An 11426-nucleotide genomic window follows, 5' to 3' on the forward strand; every position below is an offset into this window, starting at 1 on the left:
GGGGATACATCATTACCCTACTCCTAGCTAGTTGCCTCAGGCTATGAAGGAACAAGACTGGTGTCCCATCTAAGGTTACTCCGGTAACAGGTAATGATGGTTCCCCGCGTGCGCCCATGACGTCGGATTGCTCTCAACCTCCTACGAAAGCAAGACAACGTCAGCAGTATCCATGCCACGCCGACAGCTGTGCTTTTACAGGGCTCAAGGCACTTCTCCGTCGGCCACGATAGCTCGTGTACAGGGCTCAAGGCGCTTCTCCGACGGCCACGTTAGCTCGCAGCTACACCCCATTGTACAACTGGGCATCTCCTTGTATCTATAAAAGGGGATGTCCAGGGCCTTCCTAAGGCACGTCACGGACACACGTTGCAACACTGACAACGTTGGACGTCGAGGACAGGCGGGGCAGACGAGACAGACAGCACGCAGAGACTCTCTCTCTCTTTCTCGCCCTCGCTCCCTCGCGCGACAACAAATTTACTGGTCGGTTGACGGTCCTCGCAGGTCCAAAACGCCGACATCCATAGTTTAAAAAATTCCTAAACCATTGGATATATTTTATGATGAATTTAACCGAATAAAATTTTTAAGTAGTTTTGGACTATTTTAAAGTATGAATTATGACATAGATTTAATTTCAATCGATGCTAATCCAGAACTGGAATGGTGTAAACGCTCTCTCTTCGTGGGCCGAGGATCAGCCCCCGCGTCTAGCCGTTGGATGTTGAATGGGAACGGACGGTCCGATGCCCATGACTGCAGGCATACATCGCTGCGGGTGAAGTTCGGCTATCTGATTTGCCGCCCGCGATACGGCGAAACCCTAGCTCCACAGCGCCGTTGCATGGAGTCCCAGCGATACAACTACGGCAGCGGCGCCGGCACCGGCGGCAAAATCCGCCGCTACCCTCCCTCTCGCGCCGTGGCTGCGTCACCATATGCTCGACCGGCCACCGCCCCGACCCACGCTCCTGGAACCGCCACGGCGGCGGTTTCGCATGAGGGCGGGTGGCTGTCCCGGATCATAGCCGCCGGCACCTCGCGATTCCTTCCCTCCTTGTTCAGCTTCAGCACGTCTCAACCTCAGCAAGCCGCGCCGGCCCCGTCGCCAACGCGCGACCAGCTGCCAGTCGTCGAGCCGCCTTCGCCGCTTCCCCCACCTTTAGGTTTTTCTCTGCATATTTTTTATTGTTTGCGGTTGCTCTGCTGCTTGCTCAGTGTTCGTGCGATTGTAGCCTAGAGATTGGTACTATTTTCTCTGTTGAAATACCTATTTTAGCTTTAGTCAACACTTGATTAAGATGTTACTTGTGCATGTAGCCTGTGGGCTATTGGCTATCAGAATTTGGGCGTTTACTCTGGCTTCTGCGCTAAATAAGTTAGCGAGTTATCATATTTTTCAGTATGGATTTGGGATACTATTGGAATGTAGTATGCTCTGAGTGGTATTGTTTTTCTAGTGTGTCGTTGATTTATTGCTGGCAAGCTAACATACTTTTCCCTTTTCAATCTATAGTGGATGATCGTCCAGAATGTGAAGAAAACGGTGGAGTGGCTGCCAATGTAAGCTGAATCAATAAATTCATAATGTATTTTTGTTTATTTTTACTTTATTTGAGTGATTGTCAAAACGATTTATAAGTTAATACAACTAGACTCTGAGTTTGCCATAAGCAGTTAAGCACTATTTTCATTAATTAACTCAATTCAAAACATTTCCTCAGGATCATTTTATGAGTCTATTCCAAGCCTGCAATTTTAGCTTGTTTCTGAAGGCTTTATTGATTTTTTAGCATCTACTTCCTCCATTCTAAATCATAGTTCATTTTGTCTTTGTCCTAAGCCAAACATCTCTATTTTGACCAAGATTATAGAAAAATACACCAACATATATAACATCAAATTAGTTTCATTAAATTCTCCATGATATATATTTTGATTGAGTATTTGCTTGAGCTTATAGTTCATAACATATTTTTTCTAAAAACCCAGGCAAAGGCAAAGTTTGAGAAGTTTGATTTAGGAGAAAGCCGAAGTGAACTTTAATTTGGACTGGGGGAGTAGAACAGATTATTTACTTATATTTATTATACTAGGAAAACAAATCTCTGTTTGTTTTAAGTAACTTTCGACTTCCAATTTTATGTCTTCTGTGGCTTAGTTCCTGAGCCCCCTTTTGTTGGTGGCCCTTGTTGGGTATCAACTCTAGACCCCTCTCAACATGATTGGGGCTAAAGGGTCTTGCCGTTTGTTTAACATTTCTGCTAGGAAAAAAACTCTGTTTATTTTAAGTAACACCCTGATCAGTTCTAATGGTAATTAATTTACTTTTGGACATTCAATTTTATGTCTTCTGTGGCTTAGTTTACAATGCCTCTTTTGTTGGTGGTCCTTGTTGGGCCTCAACTCTATAATTCCCCAACATGCTTGGGGCTAAAAGGTCTTGTTGTTTGTTTAACATTTATGCTAGGAAAAAAATCTCCCCTGACTTGTTTTAATGGTAATTAATTTACTTTTGGACTTCCAATTTTATGTCATTTGTGACTTAGTTCCCGAGACTTTTGTTGGTGGCCCTTGTTGGGTTTCAACTCTAGACTTATTCCAACATGTTTGGGGCTGAAAGATCTTGTTGTTTGTTTAACATAGTTCCCAAACATGTGTTTGTTCCACTGTAGAATTTGTGTACTGAAAATCCTCAAAGTTGTACCAAGGAAGAGGAAGAAAACATGCTAAGAAATTCTGATGACCATGGTGGAACGGCTCTTGAAGAATTATTGAAGCAGAGAACTTTCACGAGGCAAGTATCTGGTATTTCAGTCTTGTCTCCTGTACTTGATATTCACAATTTCTGGTGCGAGCAGCGCAGTGTTGTAGCCCAGTTGCATTAGATGACAAATTGCAAAATGTTTTCCTACTTTGTGCTGCCACTTATACCATATTGATTCAATGTCCTAACAGCTTTCTAGAATCACAGGCTCACCTGATTCCTCATTCTTCTTATGTTTAATGTTGTATATGTGCCCTTTCTTGCAGCAATCTGATTACATTCATATTTAAGACAACATTGTTCAAGATATTATTGCAATTTGATTACAGTATTCAAGATATTATTGCCTCTTTTGTACAGTTCCTCTTTTCTCTTAGGCCCCGTTTGTTTTCCTTCATTTTGAGGAATTGAAATCTAACTAATGTAGTAGGCTATTTTTTTAGAATGTGACATTCCACAACTTTCCAAACTCCAAAGTTTATATATAAGCCTATCTCAAATTCATGGGGTGAGAGATGGAAATTGATTCTATAGATTTACATGCTACTTTTCTAATGTACAACTAATAGCACACTCTTTTACTTGCTTCTCTATAGCATAAGTGTAGTGTATAACTATCTCATATGATTTAGGATAATATACAAATATACTACATATACAAATATATTAACTTAATTAGTCTGTGTCTAAATTATGATTATTAGAATGGAATTCAATTCCAACGAAACAAACAGGACCTTAATGAAATGTTGCATTCTCTTGCTTGCGGAGTTCCTTTTCCCCTCCCCTTTCTCTCTCTTTCTCGTTTTGGGGACTTCTTGTTGGGTTTCAACTCTAGCCTACTCCAACTTGTTTGGGACTAAAACGCTATGTTGATGTTGATGTCTTGCTTGTGGAGTTCTTTTATATTCAACATATTGTATTTTCTCTTTGCTATGTACATCTTCCCTTGCTGATTTCTTGCCATTTTATTATATGCTATGTGAATTACAAACATTTCTGTTGGCTGATCACCTATTGCATTTATATTTTTACTTTTTTGGTTGAGTTGTGTGGTGTAATATTTCAACTTATATGTGTCTCTCAAATGATTATATTTACTTATTGTAGGAGTGAGTTTGAATATTTGGCCAATTTGTTATGGTCTAAAACTATTGGAGCAAATTCACTGAAGCTAGAAGATGGTAACGTCAGGAAAATGATTGTTTATGACAAAGAAAATGCCTCGGAATACTCCAACTTACCTCTTAATTTTTCCACTACAACATTCAGCGCTGATGTAAGTACATGATTGTGGCAACTTAGTGGGTACACTAGAATACTTCTTTTTGAAAACGCAGGAGAGCTGAGTTTTATTGTATTAGAATATTAAACTATTTGTATTCTTTTTAAACTTGAATGTAACATATAGAAAATTCAGACTGCTGATCTTTGTGATCATTATAGCTTGTACAATCTCACCTACTATATCTTCTCTTCTTCTGTATGAATTTGAAATTGGATCAAGTAATTCGAATTTCATGGAATATTTATGATGTTGCTCCATATATGTGCTTCATATGATCTCTGTTATTTGTCCAAACAGGATCAAGTTGCCACGCCTGCAGAAATTGCAAAAGCTTATATGGGTTTAAAATCTTCCAAGGGTTCCCCTCTACGCCTTAGATTGCACGATCCCTCCTCTATGCCTATCACATCTATGGAAGTTAGTATGTCACAAAAAGCTAAGCCTCCCACAATCCCACTTGCCCAAGGCTCAAGATTGCATACTTCCAAAACTTCTGATTGTCTTGAAAGCAACTACACAACACCGAATGGAGTAATCTGCAAAATGTCATCATCTCCTTATTTCAAGGTTTATAGCTTGTTGATTTTATCAATATATTTTACTTTGCTCAAGTTATTTTGTGTATCAGCAATTCAGCATGAACACTTGCAGACAACAAATTCTCAATGGCATATGTTTCTTTCCGTCTCTTCTATAATGTCATATCAAAACTTAATTGTTCATTCTGTGGCTATTATTGCAACCACTATACAAAGAATTATACTTCTTAGATTTAATAATTTTTTGGTCATGACTGTTTCCACTTTAGATAAATAGTTTCTTATGGGATAGCTTTATGTATCTGGCAGTACAAGGTTTGTCTTTTCTAAGTTAAATTACTTGTTCTTTTTCAGAGTGGTGTGTCTTCAAAGGAGCTATTTGGTTCTGTATCTTCACATTACCAGACCTCAAATAGTGTTCATACTTTTGGCAGACAGGTACTTATTATTGAAGCACAATTGCCATCTAGTATTGTAGCATATTTATTTGGTGTCTTACAAACTTCAGGATTACTATGACAGTGAGTTGCAAATCTAAGTATCTAACTTTTCTATGTAGAGTTCTAAATTTCTTTGTTCCAATGTTGCCTAATTGTTTCATATGGAACCTTGGAAGTCAATCCGCCATTTGAAGTACTATGCTAATGTTCTTACACTCTTACTAGATTTAATACTAATGGTTGCCTGTTTTATCTCACTATACTGTGGTTGCTTATACACCTTGTAATCTTGTATGCTGTCCACATTATTTTCTTTCTTTGAGTGAGATTATCTCACTGACGTTGGATGCAGCAATGTTGGTTAAAGTGCAATTCTAGAAAACTGCCATCTTTCATGAAATTCAGGTTCCTCTTTACTGACCTTCTTTAAATGGACTTCATACAAGTAAATTTATATCATTTAGGTAGCTTATATAAAACAAAAACAGAACTGAATAACTCCAGCAGGTTTACATCCAGCACTCTTAGTCTGGTAACAACATAGGCCTATGTTTTTGTTAGACTGTATCTGTTTCTATCTATAATGGGCCTACAAGCCTAGTCCATGTACCTTTCACACACGCACACGCACTCTATATCATCTCTTTTTTTTCGAACACACAGGAGAGCTGTGTATCATTGAATTAAGAAGGATCTAAAATTAGACCAAATACAAACACAACAGAAAAAAGAAATAAAGAAGAAAAAGGAGAAGAAAGAAAATAAACAAGGCCATCCTGCCCCCACAACCTAGACTCAAACAACATCCTTCCCTTATGAAGTTAGCTACTGAACTCTCTACTAGAGTATATCATCTCTCTAAATCCAACTTTTCACCACCCTCTAAAAGATTCCATCCCATTAAATCCTAGCTCCCGCAGCGGTTCCCTCTAAATTCATCCCTCTATGCACAATACACCATATTCTTATTATATTTTAAATTGGCTTTTTACATATGTATTTGTCATAGTCAAATGGTACATATATATTTAGGGTCCGTTTGGCAAAGCTCTAGCTCCAGATCCTGATCCTCGTGAGGAGTTGATCCTCCTAATTCTCCTAGAGAATCAGAATCATTTTTAAAACCGTTTGGCAAGTAAACTGATTCTTGTCTGCTGAGAGTTGGTGGTCTGTGGCGATTGTCTGTTTTACCCTTTGCAATTCAACTTTATTACAAACCAATAAGTAGGATGCATATATGGAAAAAAATTATGAAACAATAACATATAAAATATTCCCAACATAGTAGTGCATAAAATGGTCTCAAATGTTTAATCCATAAATTGGTTCGTTATGTTTTTGTCCAATGGCAATTGCGGGTAATTTCGATCAAACTTTAAGGGGAGGTCCATATTTGGTTGGTTGAGGAGCTGTTTTAAGGGAGGGTGGAGCAGGTTTTTTTAGATCCCACCTTTCTTCACAAAAACGACTCCCAATCTTTCGGCTCCACACGAGAATCAGTTTAAAAAAATACCCGTTTGGCACGGCTCCTCCAGATCCTCGCTTAGAATCAGGAGCTGGAGCTGTGCCAAACGGGCCCTTAATTCGTTGTTTAGAGTATAAGAAAATTAGAGGGAAGGAAAGAGAACACCCTAGATTTAGGGGCAGGAGCACTTACCCCTAAATTTAGGTTGTTATTTAGTGGCAACCTATGTGGCTTTAGGTTGCCCCTAAAGCCTTAGGGGTGGCTTTAGGGACAACCCCTGCGGACAGTCTAAGTCCACTCATGGGTTAAGGTTTTCAATACTACTTGTTAGACTACCCGTCTAGGGTTTGTGTTATTCCCCTTGTAATGACCGTTATACCCCCTGTGTAATGGGCCTGGCCCAGTTACTCACTCTATTAATATCACTCCCAACCCTGGTTAGGGTATGGTTCCTATTCTAATATGGTATCAGCTTTGGTTTAGGTTTAGGGGCTTCTCCCTGCCCTGCCGCCGCCGGCCCCCTGCCCAGCCGCCGCCGGCACCCTGCCCCCAGCCCCGCCGCCGCCAGGGCCTTCTTCCCCAGCCACCGGAGCTCCCTGCGCCGGCCTCTCCTCCCCCTCTCTCCCTGCTGCGCCGCCGGTTCCGCGCGCGCCTGCCCCTGCGCAGCCAGCCGCGACCGCGCCAGGCTGCAGGACCCAGCCGCGACCCCGCCCAGGCCGCCAGGACCCTGCCGCGCCCGCGCCAGGCCGCCGCCGCTCGGGTGCTTCCTGCCCAGGCCACCGCGCTGACTACTCAACATGGTATCAAAGTTAGAGACCTCAAGTTCGGATCCTGACAGAGGTATCATTTGTGTCTCCACCCCTTTATTTCCACATTTGCGCCTTTTTGTCTGGCTGCACATGATTGAGGGTGTTGAAGTGTATAAGTGCACCTTCTCTCAACAACTATGAACCTTATTTCATTTTGGCGATAATCATTGTCAGGAAGATAATCGGGCAAAGTCGGCTTGGAGGGAGACTGACTGAGTATTTGAGGGGAATTGGATTGTTTATTCTTTTTTTCTTTCCTCTTCCTTGATACATCACCTCCCTCCATATATATAGATTCCTGGCCACCAAGGAAGACTCAATCAAATCATATCCAATCCTATCTCTAATTGACCCAAATCTAATCCTATCTATAACTGATCAAATTCCTTTAATTGGTATTGTGGGACCCTGGGCCATTAGCTGATGCCCCCATAATATCCTAGGTGTCCAAAAAATGAATCCAAACATCACTCAACTAAATTATTAGTTGGAGAAAATTGCATGGATTGAGTTTGAGTCCTGAATAGTGTGACTAGGTAACAATTTTGAACTATGATGTTCCTGTGTATTTTTCTAATATTCAATTACTTTGTGGGATATTACCCTTTTGAAGCTACGAGGAACCTACTATCTGCTTACTTTTTTTTTCTGAATCTGCATTGTTAATCAACAGGTTTTGAAGAGGAAGAGTACTGTCAGCAATGAGTTTGTATCTGCTGGTCCGATACGCAGAATTCATCAAAGATACAACAGAACATCACCACTGTTGGAAACACAGCTGGGTTATCGTAGATACCCTGTGGGCTATGGAAGCAAACTCGAAGGTTCTGAGCAATTGGCACGGACTCAAAAACGCCGGTGTCTGGATAAAGTTGGTGATGCCAGTCTCGGTAGCGTAGAGGACAAAACTAATGTGAACTATCCTGGTCAGGTGCCAGAGAAGTCAGCTGAGATGGCAACTAAGATACTGAAGCAGCTTGACACATTAGTACCTTCACAGAAGGAAAACACATCAGAAACAAAGCAGAAACATGAGAGTGCCATATATTTCGAGGAAGATGTTTCTCGACAAAAGAAAGTACAAGCAGAGAGAGATCTTTTGGAACCTTCTCCATCAGAAGTACCTGATGGTATTGCATCGAACAAATCAATCTCACAAATTACCTTGAACAAGGAAAAGCCTCCAGCCTTTTCTTCCAGAGGTAATGCTCCCAATCTGGTATTATCTGATGAAATTGGACGAAGCAAAATGTCCACTCCAGGAAATGGCTTCACCTTCCCTGCCCCGACTGTCAACAATGCCTACTCACAGGGCCCTCCAACACCTACATTGACATCTCCTATACTAACAGTTGAAAAGCAGCCTTCAGTATTCTGCAGTGCTTCAGTCACTTCTGCACAAAGTGACCCTAGGTTAGTTCCTGATTGATAATGAAATACAGATCAAACTTTTTCTGGCACTGAATAGTACTTCAATTTTGCTGATACTTAAAGTGCCAATAACACAACCTGTCATTTGTTGGAACATGAATGACCACATTTGGTTAATCTGTTTATTAGTCGGAGCTATTTGGCTGGACCATGCTGTTTTTGTTTGCCACTCTATTTTGTAATCTTTTTAAGCATAAAATGAAGTACATTAGATTCTAATATTGATGTCTTTTTCTTTCCAGGATTTCAAAATCAGTTTTGGGAGGACCAGTTACACAGAAATTAGAAAGCAAGTTAAATGGAGATAATCAACGAGTGCCTTCCAAGAATTCTGGACAAGTTGCATCTTTCACAAGTAATCCTGTATTTAAGGTTGATGGCCCTGGGCATGCGTCAAACTCTGTTCTCTCAGCTGTACAATCTTATAATACATCAACTGGCTCAGTTTCATTTCAAAGTGCTGGCTCTTCTACCATCTCCACTAACTTAACTTCAAACATTACACAGAGCTGTTCAACTGGAGGCAGTTTCACTTTCTCCAATACTCGTTTTGGTAGTTTATCGGCAACCTCAAATATGTTTGCAGCAAAATCTTTAGCGTTGTCTTGTACAGCAAGCCCCGGTGCTTCTTTGGGTTTCCCTCCAGTTCATACTGCAAGTTCTCCAGCTGCTCACCGCAAATCTGAAGCAGCAAATAGCAGTATCAGTTTTAGTTCCATGCAGCAGTTTGGCATTGCAGGTTCTTCCACAGTGCAGGACAAATCCAAGGCAGTAGACAGCAGTACCCCTTTTGGCTTTCCCCAGAAGTTTGACACCGTGAGTTCCGCTTCAGAGGATATGTCCAAGGCAGACTCTCCTGAGCCGACATTTTTTTCTGGGAATCATAATGTGCAATCAGAAAATTGCAGTTCCCTGTTCACACAGAGTCCAGGAAATAATTTGAGTTCCAAATCTTCAGAAAATTTGAACTCTGGAAGCTCGCATAGTTTTGCAGATTCACCAGTTGGTTCAGCAACAATGTGCTCTAGCCCTTCGAATTCAAACTCTCTGTTTTCTTGGGCTGCTGGCTCAGGTGCAAGAACTGCTCCACCATCTTCCCCTGCTACAAGCTCATCTTTTGCTTTTAGTTCCAGTCCAGCATTTTCAGCACAACCAGTATTCGCCAGCAAATTGACTACACCTGCTTCACTTTCATATGGCTCACCAAATACTGGCCCTGCTACATCACCATTCAGCTCAATGCCAAGCGCTGTATTTTCATTCACGTCAGCTACTCCTTCAATACCAAATCCATCACCCACAACACCAATATTTGGTGACCCTACTGTACAGATGAATGGAGGGAACATAGTTATTGACAGGAATGGGTCCCCTTCCCCTGCAACTTCGCCATTTGGCTTGCCAAGCAGCTCTCCATCGACTCCAACTTTCAGTACGCCTGCAACTCAGTTTGCTTCTAGTACATCAGGCTCACCTGGAGTTTTTGAAATTGGCAAGTATAGTCAAGCTTCTTCAGGTGGGTTCTCAATGGGCCCTAGTGGTGGCAACGACAAATCAAACAGAAGAATTGTCAGAGTTAAGAGAAGGAAATGAAATACCAATATTTTTCAAGTTGCTCTGAGCATTTATAAGACTAAGGCAATCAGCACGTAGAACTTTTTGTTTCACATCATTTGTCTGCGGTGGCAATGAGAATGAGATGCCATTCTTAAATTGATGATCACAATTCTGGCACAGTAGCAGCAATGGAACTAGCCTTTTCGCGATACGGTCGCCCATGACATTTTGTTGTACGGTTTGTCACAACAATGCTATAATGAAATATATAGGTACTTCTCCAACTTGTATTAAACATGTTCAGCGATCAAGCTGCCCTTTTTTTGTGCAATTGGATCCTGAAACTAAATTTCATCCTAATAATAATAATTTAGGCACGCCAATTATTATTATTGATTATGCAGGTGAGATTTATGTACTATATTTTTTTACTGTGGGGAGCGAGTCAAATAATGAACAACATGTTATAATGTTATAAGTTATAAAAAAGTAGAAACATAACATGGTGATGCATATAAATTTTAATCTATTATCTGATAAATTTAAGGAAGAAATATCTGAAATCTTGAAAGTATGGATTTTTTTATCAAGTAAAATTTTAATTCCTCTATAGTGTAAAAGATCGAAACGGCCCTTCTTTTCCCTTTTTTGTTTCGTATATAGTTTTTTTTTCAGTTGAGTTCGCTGTGTCTGTGTTTTGAAAAGCGATGTAACCTTCAAAGTAACATGGCGGTTCCGAATGATTTCAGTCATCTGTATAATTCCTAAGTTTTTTTTAATATGCCTTTGTTATGAAGTTAAATATATATACTATGTCTAAATAGATAAAAACCTATCTAGAAAAACTAAAATGTCTCATAAGTTATTTTGATTTTTAGGTATATTATGTTTGACAAGTATGTATCTAGATTTTTAGGTATATTATGTACTATGTCTAAATATATGATAAAACTGTATATGTAGAAAAAACAAAATACTTCATAGGCTACCGATAAGTTTTTTTAGTCTTTCATGTTACATTCTGAATTACTATTTATAGAGCTATTTAAATAAAAATTACTTGCCATATCTTTGAACCCTGTACACCTCTTCTATAAAAAAAGTGGGCGTATCAGAAGAAAAGAATG

The 11426-nt window shown here is 40.2% G+C and overlaps 1 protein-coding gene across 1 annotated transcript; it reads left to right on the forward strand.

Annotated features, from left to right (window-relative positions):
- The first annotated feature begins 773 nt into the window (after window positions 1-773).
- LOC100272797 (Nuclear pore complex protein NUP1) lies at window positions 774-10654 on the forward strand. Its single transcript, NM_001360114.1, has 8 exons — window positions 774-1169; window positions 1520-1566; window positions 2679-2800; window positions 3881-4049; window positions 4356-4625; window positions 4952-5035; window positions 7985-8724; window positions 8985-10654. Exons 1-8 carry the CDS (start codon window positions 848-850, stop codon window positions 10333-10335), a joined length of 3105 nt encoding a protein of 1034 aa, NP_001347043.1. The 5' UTR covers window positions 774-847; the 3' UTR covers window positions 10336-10654.
- The last annotated feature ends 772 nt before the right edge of the window (window positions 10655-11426 follow it).

The sequence above is a fragment of the Zea mays genome, chromosome 3 (assembly GCF_902167145.1).
Source record: "Zea mays cultivar B73 chromosome 3, Zm-B73-REFERENCE-NAM-5.0, whole genome shotgun sequence".
Lineage (NCBI taxonomy): Eukaryota > Viridiplantae > Streptophyta > Magnoliopsida > Poales > Poaceae > Zea > Zea mays.